Source organism: Mustela nigripes, chromosome 1 (assembly GCF_022355385.1).
Source record: "Mustela nigripes isolate SB6536 chromosome 1, MUSNIG.SB6536, whole genome shotgun sequence".
NCBI lineage: Eukaryota > Metazoa > Chordata > Mammalia > Carnivora > Mustelidae > Mustela > Mustela nigripes.
In genome coordinates, this window is record NC_081557.1 from 7,245,225 (window position 1) to 7,264,837 (window position 19,613).

Consider the following 19,613-nt stretch of genomic DNA (forward strand, 5'->3'; position numbering starts at 1 on the left):
TTGGATTCATTTGGGGAGTAGGATGAGAATTTGGGAATGGTTTTGGAGCAGGTCTTTACTGGCAGGAAAGTAAACTGGTCGGCAGCTAGGGGTCTGTGCAGAGAAGGGCTGTGGGTCCAGGGCACTGCCACAGTGAGGGTGTGGGGCGAGAGCACAGGTAGCAGGCCCCAGGGAGCACTGCACTAAGGAGACTCAGCCTGGCTCAGAGCAGCCTCTTGAGAGCAGGTCCAGGCCCAGCAGCCCCAGATGCTAGCCAAGTCCAGAGACCAGCTTCTCCGAGGGTGGGTGACCCTGTAGAGGCACAGCCCTGGCGGGGAGCCCTGAGGACGGGAGCTCGGGAGAGACAAGGGAGCCACCAGACACTACTGAAATAGAACGTACAAAAGACCAAAAGGAGAAACTGGAAAATACTGAGAAATTTCAAGTATTCTATATTCCCACTACATCTGTGTAGGCACACTTGGGTGTTTTCCTGATCTTTTTTCTCACTTTGAAGCATGGCAGCTATGGGAGATGAACACTGTAATGTCATCTGGGGGCAGGGGAGGGCAGTGCCCCCCCACTAAGACTGTCCCTCCAGGGCTGGGTCTGCTGTGGCTCAGAATGTCCTCCCAAGACAGCTTGGCCTTCCCCCGAAACCAGGCTCTTGGTAGCACCCTACAGCTGTCTAGGCCTCTGACCTGCTTCCTTGGTCCTCAGACCAGAACACCCAGTTCCTCTCCACCAGCCCACTGCCCAGCGAGGCCCAGGCATCCTCTGAAATAGCACAAAGCCCTGGGCCCCTTTTGCTCAAAGAACAAAGCAGGAACCAGTCGCCTCCACAAGAATAGGAGGCAGCCGCTGGAGGAGGCAGGAATTTATATTCTCATTTGAGAGTATAAATTGGATGAAGGCATTCGCAGCCCAGAAAAGTAAAGCAACCTGCTTGAGGTCACACAGCAAATCAGTGCTGGGGCTGGGGCATGAGCAGTGGACTGGGGACAGTCCTATACCTGCCCTGCCATGAAGATGAGTGGGTGGTGGTGGTCAAGTCCCAGGTGCAGAGGCTCCCATTTTACAGGTGAGGTCACAGCTGTGAATCCTGACCCATATGTGGCCCTGAGTGGGAGGGAGGTCTCCAGTGACCCGGCAGCTGCATCACAGGGCGACCTCATACCACTGGCCGTTTTCAGGAGTTGGTGGAGGATGCTTGTGTATTCTGCCACCGCAGGCCCAGGACTACAGTTCCCAGAGGCCCCTGCTCTAGGCTGGCAGCCCCTAGCCAAAACTGGCCTGTAATCTGACTATCAGCCCTCTCAGAAGGTCACTACAGAGCTCCTTGAAGGACAGCAACAGGGGCAACTCTGGGAGGCTCGACTTCGGTGGGGGTGAGGGGAGCAGGAGCCTTGTCCCAGGCGACCTCTTCCATACCACCCCCCGGAACCCAGTGTCCTGGTCCCCCTTCTCTCAGGCACCCAGTGTCATTTGCTGGCTACTCCTCTTCTGTTCAGCTGGCCCTTAAGCCTACATGGGGGTGTCGTGGTCCCCAGTGCCACCGCATAGGACCTCTCCTCCCCTGGGGCGCAGGCCTCCCCCCTTCCCTGGGGAGGGCCACCATGGAAGCTTGGCCAGAGGTCTTCTGCATTGGAACTGGCCGGCTTTGGACAAATGTCTAAAACAGCAGCCAGGCTGCTCTGAGGATGGCTTCGCCTCCTGCTGCCTGTCCCCCCCCCCCCCCCCCCCCAGCCCTCCTTGGCTTCTCCTGGAGCCCCGAACCGCAACCTGGCTTCACTCTTCCTCCACAACCCAAGGAAAGGACCCTTTAGCCTCCTGGTTAAAGGCACAGTCCCCGAGCTCCAGAGAAGCCTCAGGCCTCTCAGGGGTGACAGGCAGCTGTACCCAGTCTCTGACCCCACAAGAGGCAGAGGCGGGGGCAGCGGACCCCAGCGTGCGAGGCCTGCAGGAAGTGGGTCAGCACAGGGCTGTGAATGAGCCAGGCTGCCCGCTCTCCTGGCCCCTTTCCCTTCTCCCTCCCTTGCCCCCAAAATAGCTCCCTGAGCAGCCAGGCCAAGACCCTCCCATCGCAGGGGGAGGCGGGGCGGGCCTCCGGGGAGCCAGGCTTATAAAACCCCAGGCAGCCGGGGGATCTCCACCCCCTGGCTGGAGGCACGGCAGAGGCCGCTTGTCCACCCCCCCCCACCACCACCACCGTCAGTCCGGCCCGCCCTCCCGCAGCCATGTCCCGGCCCCTGTCGGACCAGGACAGGAGGAAGCAAATCAGTGTGCGCGGCCTGGCCGGCGTGGAGAATGTCACCGAGCTCAAGAAGAACTTCAACCGGCACCTGCATTTCACACTCGTGAAGGACCGTAATGTGGCCACCCCCAGAGACTACTACTTCGCGCTGGCCCACACCGTGCGCGACCACCTCGTGGGCCGCTGGATCCGCACGCAGCAGCACTACTACGAGAAGGACCCCAAGGTGCTGCTTGGGGCGCCTGGGGGTGGGGAATGGGCTGTGGGAGGAGCCCAGGGATCTTGGCAAAGCAGCGGCTCTCTGTGGGGTCAGGGGTTTTTGCGGTGAAATAAAGGGGCCTTCCAGGTTGCTGACGTTGGAGGCGCAGGAGTGCCAAGGGGAGCTGGGGCTGGGACAACCCCGGGCCAAGAAACCTGGGTGGGGGGTGGCGGAGACAAGTTTGGGGAGCTCAGATCAGGCTGAGCCAGATCAGATCAGAGAGCGGAGGGGCTTCTGGTGGTCGGGAAGATCCCTGCGGCCTGGGTTGGACCTGGAGTGGAAGGCCAGGTCGTTAAATTTGAGAGTGGTGTCCCTGTGCCACCGGTGGGGCTGGTGCGCCACTGCGGACTGCTGGGGTAGTGAGATCAAGTGTCTGCTGGGGTCATGGTAAATGTCAGCAACCCGACACTCCTGGGCAGGGGAGGGGGAGGGCCAGGCGAGTGGGCCAGGGAGGGGACCTAGGGAAACCAAGAGGCCAGGCACCCTCAGCATCCTCTGTCCTCTTCTTGGGGCCGAGGCTCGAGGATCAAGGGGAACGGGGGAACCTCAAGGACAGGAGGTGGCCCACTCTAGCCATGAGTGAGTCACAGTGACCTTGAGCAAATGACTGGTTTCTCTGCATCTTGGCCTTCCCCTCTGGCGGAGGACTTGGAGGGGCTTCTCTGCATCCTGACTCCCCTGGGGGTCAAGGGGAGGCTTCTGTGCGCCGGTGGGGGTTCTCACCTCTTCTACGCACCTCAGTCACCGAGGTAGCTAGGGCAGCCCCATTTTCCAGGGCAGGAGACTGAAGCTCAGAGAAGAAAAGCGAAGTGTCCCAAGTCAGAGGAAATGCTAGACCGGAACTTTCCTGATGGGTTTGGAAGCCTGTAATGAAAAGAAAATAAGTGGAGACAGGGCTGGCACATGCTGGGCCCGAGGAGGGGACTTCAGGGGTGAGAGGCCTGGGCAAATGCCGCTGGGCTGCCCTGATCCTTCCCCGCACCTGTCTCTCCGGGCAGAGGATCTACTACCTGTCTCTAGAGTTCTACATGGGACGGACACTACAAAACACCATGGTGAACCTGGCCTTGGAGAACGCCTGTGATGAGGCCACCTATCAGGTGTGGAGGGGGCTGGGAGTGGGGCAAGCTGAGGAATTGGGGGATTCACCTGCTGGCCCTTGGCCTTGACCACTGCCACACCCTCCCCCCTCCAGCTGGGCCTGGACATGGAGGAGCTGGAGGAGATTGAGGAGGACGCGGGGCTGGGCAACGGGGGCCTGGGCCGGCTGGCCGGTAAGCAAGTGGGCAGGGTGGCCGGGGAGGGGTGGACAGAAGAGCTGCTTTCTGCCAGGTCCCTGACACCCACCTCCCTACAAACCCCTAGCCTGCTTTCTGGACTCCATGGCAACGCTGGGCCTGGCTGCCTACGGCTATGGGATCCGCTATGAGTTTGGGATTTTTAACCAGAAGATCTGCGGGGGCTGGCAGGTGAGCAGCCTTGGGCCCTGGCCTTGTGGGGACCCAGGCATGATGGAGAGGACTCCCACTGGGTCATTCACTTCCAGAGAGATCCAGAACCAAACTCAGCTTTGACAGAAAGCATCCTATACCTTCTCCCTGGCACCCTCTTGCCCCAAAACCTGCTGGTCACTCTTGGAACGGGTGGTCCATGCCTATGGACATGTCAGACTCCCATACACATGCTGCGTCCCATCGGTTACCCCACCAGTCCAGGGACCCACTCCAGGGCCCTTAATTTACACTTTAGAGAGGGCACACCAGGGCCTGGCTCCTGCCCTATCCACTATCCCCTGTGATGTGAGTCTGGGTCTGAGCCTGGGTCTGACGCTGCCTCCCTTTCTCCCCAACCTGCCTTGGGCTCAGATGGAGGAGGCTGATGACTGGCTTCGCTATGGAAACCCCTGGGAGAAGGCCCGACCTGAATTCACGCTGCCGGTGCACTTCTATGGCCGAGTGGAGCACACCAGCCAGGGGGCCAAGTGGGTGGACACACAGGTGAGGGAGTGGGGGGAGCCCCCAGTGAGAAGAAAGTGGGGAGGAGGTGGCTCTGGAAGAAGTCGAGGAGCTACAGGGCAGGAGCCTGGAGGCTCCTGGGCCCAGTGCTATTTAGTGTGGAGGACACTGAGGCTCAGAGAGGTTAAGTGACTTACTCGAGGTCACATAGCTGGAGCCAGGAGAGGCGTGAGACAGGATCACAGAGGGGCCAGGCCAAGCACAGAGCCCAGGAGGAGGACAGAGACCACTCTGCTCCACCAGGACCCTTCCCCTGACCCAGCTCCTTTCTACCCCATAAGACTCATCCAAGGGTAATCACAGTGTCTTGACTCCTCAGCACCTTAAACCTGGTAGCTTGATGGGGAGCAAAGCAACAGCCCAGAGAAGGGAACAGGGAGAAAATGAAAACCCTGAGAGAGGAATTGACTTGTTCAAGGTCACCCAGGTTAGAGGGAGACCAGAGCCAAACCAGGTGTCTGAATCCCAGGCCTGTCAGTTCTCTCGCGGTGGCTGCAGGTCCTGATGGCTGCACAGAAACCTCTGGGCTTCAGACTCGGGCACCAGTTCCACTGATAAGGTTCAGCGGGGGCTCCGGCAGCCTGCCTAGCTCTGTGCTCTTCGGTCAGTCCCTTCCCTCTCTGAGCTGCAGCTTCCACTCCAATCAGGGGCTCAGTGACTTAGTGCTGGGGAGAAGGGGTGCCACCCCTGGGGGACGTGATGTGCCCCCCGCCCTGTGGTAGCAGGAGCCATTGGCAGCAATTACTGACGTTGGCTCATCACGGGAGGTGGGGCCGGCCTTAGTCACTGCCGATTAGCCCTGTGGTCAACCAGGCATAAGCCCTTGGGATGGACTTGACATCTGTGTCCCCTTCAGCCGGGCCCCAGGCTCCTCCAGCCTTCTCATGAGCCCGGGGGCATCCTCTAGGTTGCGCTCAGGCCAGACGGGCCAACTCATCCCCAATCCCTTCGGGGTGGCCCCCAACAGAGCCCACCTCTGGAATCTGGGCTCCTCACTGCCCCCTGTAACCCTCACAAGCAGTCAGGCAAGATGGGATGGGCGGGTATGGGGAGGTCCTGGGGGGCGTCCTCTACGGACGACATCCAGAGAGGTTCAGAGGCTTGTTCACGGTCACCCCGAGCTGGCACGAGAACCCGGGGTTAGGAGTTGGCAGAGCACAGGAACAAAGACTGGAACTCCAGCTCTCAGAGCCCCACGAGTCGCGTGGCCGAGGCCCAGCTCCTGAAACCAAGCCCGACACCCCTGCAGGTGGTGCTGGCCATGCCCTACGACACTCCGGTGCCCGGCTATCGCAACAACATCGTCAACACCATGCGCCTGTGGTCGGCCAAGGCCCCCAATGACTTCAACCTCAAGGACTGTGAGTCCAGCCCCAGCTGCCAGCAGCCCCCCCCCCCCAACCCCGGCCCCCACTCAGCCCCAGCCTGACGCTGTCCCCACTGTTACCCCTTAGTCAACGTCGGTGGCTACATCCAAGCCGTGCTGGACCGAAACCTTGCTGAGAACATCTCGCGTGTCCTGTACCCGAATGACAACGTATGTCACCTCCTGGGCTGCGACAGGAAGCCTGAGGGCCTGGGAGAGGGCGAAGACCGGGAGGGACCGTCTCTGGGAGCCCTAGTCACACCCAGGACATATTTTTTGGTTTTTAAGTTTGTTTATTTTATTTTAAGTTTATATTTTAAGTTTGTTTACACCCAATGTGGGGCTTGAACTCGCGACCCAGAGATGGAGAGTCATGTGCTTTTCTGACTGAGCAAGCCATGTGCCCTGCACCCTGGGACCTGTGTGTCCTGTTCCCCTCCCCTACCTCGCCGAGTTCTTTAAGAGGACACCTAAGTCCTGGGGACAGCGAGTTAGGCAGGGCACTTTGGAGGGGCCGCTCTTGACCAGCGAAGGCGCTGACAGTGCGCTCGGTCCCTGTGTGGCCCCTCCTCCTAACACCGTCCTCCTCACCACTTCTTGGTGGGTGAAAGACCCCTGCGCGCCGGAGGTGCGGCTGTTCACGGCTCATGGGTCTCGGGGAGGGCAGGAGCCTCCTGGCCACGCCCACCGCAGCATTAGCAGCACGGCCCCCCAACCATCACCTCAACTTGCTTAGCCTTGCCTTGAACTCTCCCCAGTTCTTTGAGGGGAAGGAGCTGCGTCTGAAGCAGGAGTACTTTGTCGTGGCCGCCACCCTCCAGGACATCATCCGCCGCTTCAAGTCCTCCAAGTTCGGGTGCCGCGACCCTGTGCGCACGAGCTTCGATGCCTTTCCAGACAAGGTGCCAGGGGCCGGGGAGGGTCCCTCTCTACACCTCCCATGAAGTGTGCGACGCCACCTCTCCCCTCCAGTCTCGGCCTGCCCCACTCACTTTGTAGGTGAGGCAGTAGAGGCTGAGGGTGCCCTGCCCAGGATCCTCAATCCATGGGCACATAACCTGAGGACTGTCCCTCTCCTCCTGCCCACAGCTGCCCCTCTGAGGGCTTCTACCCCCAGCTCAGCCCTGGGGCCATGGGGGCCCTTAGAGGGGTGCGCTGAGGGGACAAAGCACAGGGATCATAGCCAAGGTTTGGTTCCCAGACTGACCCCCAGGCCCCCTCGCCACAGGTGGCCATCCAGCTGAATGACACCCACCCCTCCTTGGCCATCCCTGAGCTGATGAGGATCCTGGTGGACCTGGAGCGGCTGGACTGGGACAAGGTAGGCTTTCGGACCCCTCCTCCCCTGCGACTGACCCTCTCTCTGTCCCAGGGTTCCCTTCCTGGTCTGGGAGGTGGAAAAATGCGAGTGCAGACCCCCCGAAACAGAGAGCAGTGTGAGGCCTCGAGGGAGAGTGTCCTAGAACCCAGGCTCCGGGCTGCATGCTGTATGGGGAGAGCCATGGTGGTTAGGCCCTGGGGTTCCTGACTCCCCCAATCCTGCCCATCAGGCCTGGGACGTGACGGTCAGGACCTGCGCCTACACCAACCATACTGTGCTGCCGGAGGCCCTGGAGCGCTGGCCCGTGCATCTCATTGAGACGCTGCTGCCCCGCCACCTCCAGATCATCTATGAGATCAACCAGCGCTTCCTGAATGTGAGGGGAGGAGGCTTGGAGTCGGGTGGGGGCGGATCGAGGGGGAGGCATTGGGGAGGTGGGCTGTGCAGGGCTGCTGCCTCAGGCATCCTGACATTAGCGCGGAGGGCTGTGGGCGGAGCTCTGGGGGTACTGGGCTGGGGACCTGGGTTCCATGTCTGTACCTGAGCTCTGGGCTCTCCCGAACAGCGGGTGGCAGCTGCGTTCCCAGGCGATGTAGACCGGCTGCGGCGCATGTCGCTAGTGGAGGAGGGCGCAGTGAAGCGCATCAACATGGCCCACCTATGCATCGCCGGTTCTCACGCGGTCAATGGTGTGGCTCGCATCCACTCGGAGATCCTCAAGAAGACCATGTGAGACACCTCCCTTCCTCCCCCGGGCCCCGCCCCTCTGGCCCCGCCCCTCCCTCTGGCCCCTCTGTGAGATTCCCGCCTCCCACTGGCCCCACCCCCAACTGGTCCCGCCCCCGGTCCACCTCCTTGGTTTACAGGCTTGGCTCCCTTGCTACCTGACCCCGGCCGGCCCTTTGCACAGGTAGCACGGTTTTTTAGAAGGGTCATGACCCCGATGTCCAGAACAGTTCTGTCCCCAGATGGCCTCTCTCAGCAAGAAACCAGAGTAGGGCCTCAGGGAGGAGGCCTTCCTCCCACAGGGACCAGTACTGACCCTCCAACCCCATCCTGCAGCTTCAAGGACTTCTACGAGCTGGAGCCTCATAAGTTCCAGAATAAGACCAACGGCATCACCCCTCGTCGCTGGCTAGTTCTGTGTAACCCTGGGCTGGCAGAGGTCATTGCTGAGGTGAGAGGTCACTGTATGGCCAGGAGGGGTCAACACCGGTCACTGCAGGGATCAGTTGTGTATGGACCAGTCACTGTAGGGGTTCCTCCACCCCCGGAAGGGCTGAAATCTATCCTGCTCTGCGTTCCCCAAACCTGCCATGTGCCTGGAGGAGGGGGACCATTTTCTTTCTTTCTTTTCTTTTTTTAAAGATTATTTATTTATTTGACAGAGAGAGAGAAAAATCACAAGTAGGCAGAAGTAGGCAGAGAGGCAGGCAGAGAGAGGGGGGGAAGCAGGCTCCCTTTTAAGCAGAGAGCCCGATGTGGGGTTCAATCCCAGTCCCCTGAGATCATAACCTGAGCAGCAGGCAGAGGCTTAACCCACTGAGCCACCCAGGTGGGGTGAGGGATGGGGGACCATTTTTTTGTTTGTGTGAAGTTGCTCTGTGGGCTAGTGGAGGCCTGACTGTGGTCGACAAGGTGGGAGTTCCTAGTCTAATGGAGAAGGTCGTCAGCAGGTCCCATCTGAAGTGAGACCGGCAGGCGGCAGAGACAGTGAGCAGAGCCTTAAGGTCATTGCCCATCTAAGGACAAGGCCAGGAGGAAGACCTCCTGGGGTCAAGTGGGGTCAGTCATCAGAGGTCAAGGTCCAGAGGGAAGAGGGCTGTGCACACACCAAGACCCTGCTGGGAGGTTCTAGAAAGAGGGGCTATCTGCAGGGGACAGGGCTCCATTGACCTGGAAAGGGACCCCTCGATGAAGGTGGATGCGGCAGGGACAGAGGCCTGACTGCCCTCTCCCACAGCGCATTGGGGAGGACTATATCTCAGACCTGGACCAGCTGCGCAAACTGCTCTCTTTCGTGGATGACGAAGCCTTTATCCGGGATGTGGCCAAAGTGAAGCAGGTAGGCAGGGTGGTCGCCTGGGACGCTCACGCCGGGGTGGGAGGGAGCGTGCCAGAGGTGCTGCGTGCCTGGTTCTGGGAATGGCCAGTGGAGCCCATCTCTCCTGCAATCTCAGGCTCCTGGTAGAAGTTGCCTGGAGTCCATGGCAGGAAGGCATCATCTGATCGCCCTGAAAGAGTGCTGACATTGATTAGTGATGTCTGCTGTGGGGCAGCCATGGAGAGGGGTGGCTAGTGAGCCTCCCATCCTCTACCTTTCTGGAAAGGAAACGACACTGTGGGGTTTCCTGAGGCTGAGGCCTGTTGGTGAGCTCGTCCCCCTCCCTATCTTCAGGAAAACAAGCTAAAGTTTGCTGCGTACCTAGAGAAGGAATACAAAGTCCATATCAACCCCAACTCGCTCTTCGACATCCAGGTGAAGCGAATCCATGAATATAAACGCCAGCTTCTCAACTGTCTCCACATCATCACCCTGTACAACCGTGAGTGGCAGGGTGTCCTTCTGTCTCTTGGGGCTCCCCTCTGTGTGTACCCCATCCTTCCTGATCCATGTCTCTCTTTCGGCCTTGGGACACCTCTTGGGACATGGGATTATCCCTATTTCATAGATGGGCAAACTGAGGTTCAGAGAGGGGAAAATGGTGGCTCTGAGGTCACATAGCAAATGGTTGCCCAAATCAGGTCTACTGTGTCCTAGCCAGGGCCCAGGCTGGATGGGTGCTGTCCGGAGGTGTCACCCAGAAGGACGACCTGGCCCACTGACCTCTGTTTTCTCCACAGGCATCAAGCAGGATCCCAATAGGTTTGTCGTGCCCCGAACTGTGATGATTGGAGGCAAGGTGAGAAGCCAGGACGCAGACTGCAGCTCTGGTCCTTTGACACCCAGGCTGAGGTTGGCCTGGCTGGGTTGCAGGCTAGGGGGTAGGGGGCCGGGCTGTGGGGCTGAGCCCTGACTGTGCCCCCACAGGCTGCCCCTGGATACCACATGGCCAAGATGATCATCAAACTCATCACAGCCATTGGGGATGTGGTTAACCACGACCCAGTGGTAGGAGACCGCCTCCGTGTGATCTTCCTGGAGAACTACCGAGTCTCGCTGGCAGAGAAAGGTGGGGTGCCACCAGAAGGAGGCTCTGATGAGTACAGTGCCAGGAAGAGACATTGGTCACCTGTTCCTAGCCTACTGGCATTTGGAAGAATCTGGAGAGGACAAGGCTCAAATCACAAGGATGGCCCCCTCTCATGGTGGAATTTCAGGCAGATTTACCCTTCAAGTCACACACACATAGTAGGGTGGGCGCGGGGATCTCCAAGCGGTGACAGGGGGTGGGTGGTAAGAGGGAGACTTGGACAGTGACTTCTGAAGGGTTGGGGTGGGGGTGGTGCTCGGAATCGGGGTAACTCCACAGTCCCCGGCTGAGGTGGGACTATTCCTGGAGCTGAACTCGTCCCCTGCTGTTGCCCCACAGTGATCCCAGCTGCTGACCTGTCCGAGCAGATCTCCACGGCAGGCACTGAGGCCTCAGGCACGGGCAACATGAAGTTCATGCTCAATGGGGCTCTGACTATCGGCACCATGGATGGGGCCAATGTGGAGATGGCAGAAGAGGCGGGAGAAGAGAACTTCTTCATCTTCGGCATGCGGGTGGAGGACGTGGAAAAGCTTGACCAGAGAGGGTATGGTGTGCGGGGGAAGGGCTCCAAAGTTCATGGTATGTGGGCAGGAGGCACCGAGGTGTGGCTACTGGAGGGTAGGGCTTGGGGGCCAGAGGGCATGCCTGGAAAGGCTGGCCCAGTCTGCGCAAGGTCTCGGTTTTGGCCCTCAGGATTCTGGAGAACTTTTGCGGTAACTTACGTGAGGTTAATCATGTAGGAAAAGAAAGGAGCCACACAGAACTGAAGGCAAAGGTAAAGAAAATTATATCAATCCTAGGATATGATATTATTTCCAGAATTTCTGGAAGTAAATTTCAATTCTGAGCTCCCTGGCAGTGGTGGCAAAAAGGGAAATACGAGCAGAGTACATACAGCAGTGCTTGTGGTCAGAAATGCCATTCTTTGAAGCAGATATTTTCCTGGCTTTACATTTCTTAAAATTTATTTCAAAAATATATTTTTTCCATATCATAAAAGCAAGACATGCTCCTGAATTGGAAACCTACAAACTACAAAGAATAAAATAACTGTCATTCATCATTTTGTCACCCATTTTTAAAGCCACAGCTCTTTTTCTACGTACTTACATGTGTGGGGGTATCTGAAAAAGTTGGGACCCACGCCTGTACAATTTTGATGTCATCACATAATTTTGACTCCTGATGTCATTAAATAGTTTGTGAAATATTTTGAATGTCCGCATAGGGCTCCATTGTAACGGAGGTACCATCACTTACTGAACTGGTTCTATAGTGTTGGACATTAAGGTTGATTTCTGCTGTTCATCCTTGTAAATATCACTGCGTTGATCATCCTTTTATACCAATGTCCACATCTTTATTTCCTTAAGATAATGATCAGAGGAGATATTCCTGAGTCAAAAAAAGTATGAGTTTTTTTTTTTAAGTACGAGTTCTTAAGGCTCCTGGTGCATGTTGCCAAATGGCTTTCCAGAAAGTTTCTACCAGTATACACTCCCACCAACTGCTTCTGAGGGCTGGTGTGAACTATGGAAAGGAAATTCCCCTGTTGGGCTTGACTAGGAAGTTCAGACTCTGTCCTTTGGACAGGAGGGAGACAGGACATGTTTTGAGCAAGACCCAACAGGCTCAGAAGCAGAGTCCCGATGGACAGTTTTGGCCGTGAGGTGGACACTGGGTGGCAGGGATGTGGGGGGGCAGGCAAAGTGCAGGTGGGGGCATGGAGGGGCTGACACCGGAACCCCTGAGAAGAGAAGGGCGGTGTCAGTGCTGGGATGGGGCTTAGGGATGTCCTCTGGCTCCCCGCCCCCTTGTATTTATGGCTTCTGACCCACTGCACCCACTCCCTGGCCTGGGTGGCTGGACGGACGTGCGGAGGGAAGGAAAGAGATGAGGCTGGCCTTGGGGAGGGTTTTGAGCCCAGGTGGCTGAGGGTTCTCGTGCTGCCTCAGAAAGTGGCCCACAGGAGTCAAGCGGGTGCGGGGCTGGTGATGATGAGCTCAGCTGGACAGTGGGTTTAAGGAGGTTCCCGAGGACGTGCCTGGGGCCTGAAGGCAGGTGGACTTGGGAGACGGAGGGAGACCAGCCATTCAGGAATGAAACACACGGGTTAGTAGAGGTAGTGTGTGTGGGAGGAAGAGTACTTGGTTTAGGGCCTTGGCTCTGCTGCTCTGCAGGATGAAAAGCTGAGCAGAGAAGGGGGGAGGCCTCCAGGGAAGGACCCCAGAGGCCTGTGGCAGCCCCAGGGAGAGCAGCAGCCGCCGGGCCTGGAGGAGGAGCCAGGAACTCCTTTCCAGGGTGCAGACTGCTCTCCCCCCCACCCCCACCCAGATACAACGCCCAGGAGTACTATGACCGCATTCCTGAGCTTCGGCAGATCATCGAGCAGCTGAGCAGTGGCTTCTTCTCCCCCAAACAGCCGGACCTGTTCAAGGACATCGTCAACATGCTCATGCACCATGACCGGTGAGCGGACAGTCCAGGGAACGTGCAGCAGGAGCTGCCAGGCTGAACCCGGCTTGTGCGCCATGTGGAGAGGCTGTGCAGGGGTCCTGGGCAGTGGGGGCTAGGCTCTTTTGGAAGTAGCTCCATTCTCCTGGCCCCCAGAAGATCACTGGGACAGGATGGGCTTGGCCTTGACTTCCTGGAACTTCCTGCCTCTCTATTCCTTTCTAGGTTTAAAGTCTTTGCAGATTATGAAGACTACATTAAATGCCAGGAGAAAGTCAGTGCCTTGTACAAGGTGAGGCGTCCTGGGCCAGGGGTCGGCTAGGCTTTGGTGGCCCCGGCTGGGCGATGGTGGACGTTGGGGCACCCACTGGCAGGATGAACCAGAGCTCTCTTTTGGCCTGTAGAACCCAAGAGAGTGGACGAGGATGGTGATCCGGAACATAGCCACATCTGGCAAGTTCTCCAGCGACAGAACCATTGCTCAGTACGCCCGGGAGATCTGGGGCGTGGAGCCTTCACGCAACCGCCTGCCAGCCCCGGACGAGAGCATCTGAGCCTCCAGACCCCAGAATGGCCCCTGAGTTTGTTTGCAATCCCTTGCGCCAACCCCAGTTCTTCATCTGGAGGGTGGTACTGGAGTTAGATCTCCCAGCCTTTTCCTGGAACCCCCCTATTCACCCCCCCCCTCGCCGGCATCAAGATCCTAGTGTCCGGCGTGATTAAGGGCACTGCTCCCATCCTGGCCTCTGGCTCCCTGCCCCCTCCTATTTATGGGTCTGACCGACTGCAACCACTCCCCAATAAATTGGTTCTCCTTGGGAGCCTCCTTACTCCCCTGTCTGTTGGGAAATATTTTTAGCTCCGGGCAGGCATCACAGCAGCTGCGCAGTCGCCACGCCTTACCGACCCCTCCACCCGCAGGTGCGTCCCTTGCGAAGGAGGGGGCAGCCCATGGGGGCGGGGCCCGAAACTCTCCAGCCTCCTTTCGGGAGTCACCTTCCACGCCTCTCTTCCCCAGAGCTGTGTCCATACTAGGTCAGCGGCCTGCCAGGCTGGCCGAGGGCGGGGCCTCTCCTGGGTGGGGCCCCCCGGGGCCGGGAGCTGGGACTCCAGCAGAGGCCTCCGGGACTACCGAGGATCCACGCTGTCCCGGGCAGGACTTAGGAGGGGGAGGAGCCTGTGGGTGGTTGGCGCCTTTTTGACTCCGCCCTTAGCCCCGCCCCATTGCGGTGTTCAAGGGTCTCTAAGCAGGTAGCTACACTTGGTCTAAGGTCGGGGGAGTTAGGGCGGAGGACACTCACAGATCGTCTAGGCTAGGCCAGTGTTGCGCCCCCCCACACACTTTGGAGAAACTGAGGACCGGAAAGGGCCTGTTTCTGGGCCTCGTATTACCAAGATTGAGGTGTGGGGGAGGTACTGCCTCCCTAGCCCTGAGGCAGGAAAGGGCAAGCCTCGAAAGGCAGGTTTGGGGCCCGCGGTTTCGCAGTGAGTGTGTTTGAGCCCAAACCGCCGGAAATGGTTACTGGCTCCCCTAGGCTCGGCTTATGGGGACCCCAACTGCCTGTGGCTGCCCCTCCCAAGTTCATCTCTGCAGGGGGGAGGGGCGACCCGCACACAGGTCTCCAGTCTCCAAGCTGCGCAGAACCCACCCGTGGCTTGCAGCTGCCCCTTCCCATCTGGCCCCGTGGGGAGCCAGGCTTCCAGGGCCCGTCCCCACTGTGTGAATTGGAACCCCCCGTCCCCATTCCCCGAGTCATCGAGGCCACGTTTTCAGGTAGCAGCATTTTCATTCCCCCTCCCACAGGCCCCTGTCCCCAAAACGTTCCTGGCCCCTCCTCCAGGCTATCACAAGGACCCGCTCTCCCCACGCCCCCGATCTCTACCAGGTTTCTGCCCCCCTCTGCCCGCAGGAAGACGCCCAGCCCCGGGTCCGGTTAGCCCCGTGGGAACGGTTTGTCTCGAAAACAGGAACCCGGGCCGGGGGCGGGGCGAGGCGCCCCTTCCCCACCGCAGTCCGCTTCCTGCCCCTCCCGGCTTCCTCTGCCCAACACCAGGCAGGGCGGGGGGCATAGGGGCATCTGGGTGGGGGGAGAGGGCTCTCGGTTTGGCTCCCCCCTCCAGGAACCGCGAGGCCCGACCTCCGCTCGCCCACCCTTGGCGCGGCGGGTGGCTCAGCCCCAGCCCGCGGCCCTGGCCTTCCGGGCGGCGCGGCAGGGGAGGGGTTAAGCTGCCGCAGGGACCGCCGCGTGCGGGGCGACAGGGAGCCCCCGATGGGGGTGGCGCAGCGGGCTGTGCGGAGCCCCGCGCAGGGGCGGGAGGGGCGGGGAGGGGAGGGGGCGGCCGCGGCGCGGGGGCGGGGCGGCGGGAAGCGGGGCAGCGGCGCGGAGGGCGGGCGGGAGCCGCAGCCGCAGCGAGGCCGGCGGGCGGGAGCGCACGGAGGTGGCGCCGGCCGGGCCGAGAGCGGGCTCCGTGCCGCGGGTCCCAAGAGTGAGTGAGCGAGAGCGGGCGGGGCGCTGGGCAGAAGAGGGCCCGGCCCCTAGGGGTCCCCCCGCGGGCGATACAGGCGGGCTGGGGCAGCGGATATGGATTGGTGGGTGCGGAGTCTGTGGCCGGGTCCGGGGTGGGAGGGAGAGAGCTGAAGCGCCCTGGACAACCCGCGGGAGAGGGCGGCATCCGCGGCGCAACCGGCTCTTCCCAGCCACGTCTTAGCTGGCCCTTCTCCCGCGGAACCCCCCATTTGACAGATGAGAAAATTGAGGCTCCGAGAGGCCAAGTGACTCTCAAGGTCACACAGCGAGACAGCGGCAGGGCTAGACGGGGTTGGCAAAGGGTGGCTCCTAGGAAAAGTCCGCCGGAGAACTCGGGAGAGGAGCCCCCCTCCAGCCCAGGGCAGTTTGTGTAGGGGCGGGGTACCTTTTTGTGGGGCCAGGCCCTGCCTGAGCCCGGGGATGAGGGTTGTCAGGGCGTTGTGGCCGCAGAGCTTTTCCTGGACTGCGGATGAAAGGGGGGGGGGGCGGCGGCGGAATGGGCGTGTGTGCTCACCCACGGGGGTGTGTGCGTATGTGGGAGTGTGCATGCGTGTAGGTGTCCTGTCTTGTGTGTGTGCACACGTGTGCGATTCCAGCGCCTCTGTGGCCGCGGAACTCCAGGCTGACCTGGCTTTAGTGAGCTGCAAGTCCGGGAACGGGCCCCATCAAAGGGCTGGCCGCATTCTGGGCTGGAAGGCTGGGTGTGCGCGCCGGAGGGTGCCTTCCTGCAGGTGTGTGCTGGCTGTGCGTGCCATTGTGTGTATGAGACAGAGGATGGGAGACCAGTGCCAGAGGCTCGGGTGTGTGTGTGGCGGGGGAGGGGGTCTTACACCCCAATGTGGGCCCCTGGCCTCGGGTATAGAACGAGTGTATGTCCCTGCTTGGGTGCGTCTGACCCTGCTGATGGATACCGCCAGGCATTCTCCACCCCTCACGGCGCTAGCGCCCCCTTCTGGGCACCCTGCTCTGTGTGCTTGAATGTGGTCGGCCTCTGTGTGCGCTCACAGTTGGACTGTGCAGTATGGGGGCCTGGAACTCGGGCTGGGGATGAAGATGGTCTGCTAAAGGGCTGAGCCTGGACCCCTGGGGCCTTCACTGAGGAGGTGGCTTGGGAGCGCGAGGTTCCCAGGCTCAGGCTTCCCGCTGACGCCTCCCGGCCGCAGCGGGCTACCCCCCCCCCCCCCCCCCCCCCCGCCCCAGGAATGTTCTTCTCCACTACAGCACGCCTCCCCAAGGGCAGGCCCCTGGGGGCTGCCTCAGCCCCGCCTCCCCTCCCCGGGAGCCCGGGAGGGGGCGATGCGGGCAGGACGCCTGGGTTCCTCCCTCCCTCCCATCCCAGGGAGAAATTCCTCCGAGGTCCCCTCAGGCTCTGGGTTCCCAAAATAACCCTGCGGGGGAAGGGAGGCTGTGGCGGGAGGGAAGCGGGAGGGGCGCGGAGCCGAGCCGCGGGGTGCTGCAGGTGCCTCTGGTGGAGAGGACGCGAGGGGAAGAAGGCCTAGGAGGGGCTGGGGCAGAAACCAGTCCCCGGAGTCCTTTCTCGTCCCCCTTCCCGGGGAGCCCCTTCGGCCTTCCCGTGACTCCGAGGGTGAGCCGGAAGCCTCTCGGCCGCTCGGTTTCCCAACTGGTGGGTTGCACCATCCCGGGCCAGACCGTTTAACCCCGGGAGTGGCCGCAGTGGACTACTCCGCCCCTGCCCAGCAGGGGGCGTGCCCGCCCCGCCCCGCCCCGCCCCTGCCCGCCCCGCGACTCGAACCCCCGCCCCCCCTCCGGCCCCTCCGCAGACTCCCTCACTGCCTCTCCTGGGACAGGGGTCCTGTCCGAGCCCTGTGGGAGGCTCCGGAGTGCAGCTGGGCCCAGCCTACCCGCTCCGGCAGTCATGGCGGGCACCCTAGACCTGGACAAGGGCTGCACAGTGGAGGAGCTGCTCCGCGGCTGCATCGAAGCCTTTGGTGAGTGGCACGCGAGGGCACACCCAGCCCGAGCCCAGCCCCGAGCCTGAAGCGGGGTCCCTGCCTCCCAGGACAGACCGCCAGCCTAGACCCACCCGGTTTCGCAGGCTGCAACCTTTTTAACGAAAACCTGCTCTCCATCACAGGGTGGAGGGATCCACAGGCTTCAGAAAGGTTGTTCCCCTTCCCTAGCACGCCGGCGTTGAAGGGAGTGGGACGGGGTCCCCAGACTCTGGCACATGAGGCGATTATCTGTCTCCCCGGAGATTCCGGAGGAACTCTCTATCTCCGGCCTGGGAGCTGTTTCCGGCTGATGGGGGGCGGCTTATCTGGTGAAGGGGTGCCCCTTCCCCCAAGCACACAGGAAATGACCTCTCGATTCCTGACTCTGGGGAACCCAGGCTTCTTCCGCCCCAGCTGGTTCCCCTCGGGATGGTGGGCCGGATCGGACAGTCCCCTCCTCCAGGTCTTCGGATCCTGCCTTATCCCTCTCCCACTCTCCCTTCTCTCCCATATCTGCCTACTGGTTTCAGAGTCCCGGGAAAGCAGGTGATGGGCGGGGAGGGGGAGATATCCGGCGGGCGGTGAGGTAGGCTTGAGGGACCACAGCTGCGGGACGAAGGGTCAACCCTCTCCTCTCTGACCCCTCGGAGTTAGATGACTCCGGGAAGGTGCGGGACCCTCAGCTGGTGCGTATGTTCCTCATGATGCATCCTTGGTACATCCCGTCCTCTCAGCTGGCGGCAAAACTGCTTCACATATATCCTTCGCAGGCCGCGCCATGGGCCCCGCGGTCCCGGTCCATGAGGGAGCCTGGCTGCCCGGCCCAGCCCAGGCCGAGACTGGGCTTTACTCCTACAGCGTGAGCCCCTCCTGTGTCCTAAAATTCAGGCTTGGCCCAGCCTCGCTCCACGGCCTAGGCTCCGCCCCTTTCCTCTTCTAGACTCAGGCCCCGCCCCCTCTCGCCCCCTCCCCAACCTGGGCTTTGCTCTCCTGCTCCCTACAGTCTAAGACCTGTCCCTGCTCCCAGCCCAGGTCCCTCCTCTGGCCTCTCTTCTGGAGCCCAGGCCATGCTGTCAGCCACCCCCAGAACCTAGCCCCCTCCCCATCTGTACACCCACCCAAACCTCACCCCTCACCCCACCCTTCAGTCCCTTTCCGACCGGCCCCGCCCCAGATCCCGCCCCCAGCATTTCTCCTAGGACCAGGCCCGGCCTTCAGCCTCCCTCCGGAACCCTTCTGCAGCCTCCCTTTCTAGAATTCGTCTCCATTCTCGATTTCCTTAACCCCCCTTCACCTACCAGCAGTCCCGGAAGGACAACTCCAATTCGCTGCAGGTGAAAACATGCCACCTGGTCAGGTGAGTCTTCCTTTTGGGGCTCTGTCCCCTCCTTTTGCTCCTTTCTCTCAGGCTTCAGATTGGCCTATCGGAGTGGAAAGGGCCCGTTCTGGAAAGTCAGTCGTGTGGGTTCGAGCTCCGGCTCTGTCCATGGTGGGCTTGCTCCCGCCGGCTCGCCCCTTGCTCCTCTGGGTCCGGTGTTGGGATCTGCCCAGAAGGGATGGGGAAGGAATAAACCCGGAGGTAGGGGGACCACAGTCTTGGGGCTCTTTCCCTCTCTCTGGGGAGTTCCAGTCTCTGGGGACGGAGGGGGAGGCCTGCTTTGGGTGACTCGAAGCTTCTAGCAGGTACTGGATCTCAGCATTCCCAGCAGAGTTTGATTTGAACCCTGAGCTCGCTGAGCAGATCAAGGAGCTGAAGGCTCTGCTTGACCAAGAAGGGAACCGGCGGCACAGCAGCCTCATTGACATCGAGAGCGTGTGCGTGGGGCGAGCTAGAGGGCTGGGGAGGGCGCTCAGCGAACCACACCATCTGTCCTTAATAAATGTTTGTTGAATTGAATGAGTGAGGGTCATGTCACTCTCTTGCTTGAAAACCTGTGGCTCCCTGTCACCTTCACAATGTCTCTGCCGGGGATTAAGGCCTTTGGTAGTCTCCGGCCAGCTTGGCGTTCCTGCATCATCTTCCACAGCCCGCTCTCATCCCACGCCCTTCATACCGCAGCTGCACGCCGTTCCCCAGCCTTCCCTCCCTTCCCACCATGGCGCTCTGCTCATCTGGGTCCCCTTGCCTGCCTCTCTGGGTTGTGGAGACTCCACTCAGGCATGGAGCGTCTGTGGGCTCGGAGGGCTCAGAAGGCTTCCGGGGAAGAATCTGTCATTCCCTCCTGTGTCCCCTGCCACCAGGCGCTGTGCGGAGACGCCCCCCCCCCCCCCCCCCCCCCCCCCCCCCC

General features: G+C 60.6%; 2 protein-coding genes across 14 annotated transcripts in view; both read left to right on the forward strand.

Annotated features, from left to right (window-relative positions):
• The first annotated feature begins 2,127 nt into the window (after positions 1–2,127).
• Positions 2,128–13,678, forward strand: PYGM (glycogen phosphorylase, muscle associated). Its single transcript, XM_059402215.1, has 20 exons — positions 2,128–2,459; positions 3,491–3,592; positions 3,688–3,766; positions 3,858–3,961; positions 4,358–4,489; positions 5,757–5,868; positions 5,962–6,044; positions 6,632–6,775; positions 7,102–7,194; positions 7,424–7,570; positions 7,760–7,923; positions 8,257–8,371; positions 9,158–9,259; positions 9,593–9,740; positions 10,039–10,097; positions 10,226–10,367; positions 10,728–10,935; positions 12,726–12,860; positions 13,071–13,137; positions 13,250–13,678. The coding sequence occupies exons 1-20, from the start codon at positions 2,217–2,219 to the stop codon at positions 13,397–13,399; spliced, it is 2,529 nt and encodes an 842-aa protein (XP_059258198.1). The 5' UTR covers positions 2,128–2,216; the 3' UTR covers positions 13,400–13,678.
• Positions 13,679–14,708: 1,030 nt separating this feature from the next.
• Positions 14,709–19,613, forward strand: part of RASGRP2 (RAS guanyl releasing protein 2) — a 14,891-nt gene continuing 9,986 nt past the window's right edge. For 4 of the 13 annotated variants that reach the window (XM_059402237.1, XM_059402304.1, XM_059402313.1 and 1 more), the window contains exons 1-5: positions 15,232–15,332; positions 17,182–17,322; positions 17,980–18,082; positions 18,620–18,682; positions 19,006–19,140. In XM_059402237.1, the coding sequence (XP_059258220.1) occupies positions 17,250–17,322; positions 17,980–18,082; positions 18,620–18,682; positions 19,006–19,140 (374 nt within the window). In that variant the 5' untranslated portion in view covers positions 15,232–15,332; positions 17,182–17,249. The other 9 variants (XM_059402263.1, XM_059402273.1, XM_059402245.1 and 6 more) reach the window with 9 other exon arrangements.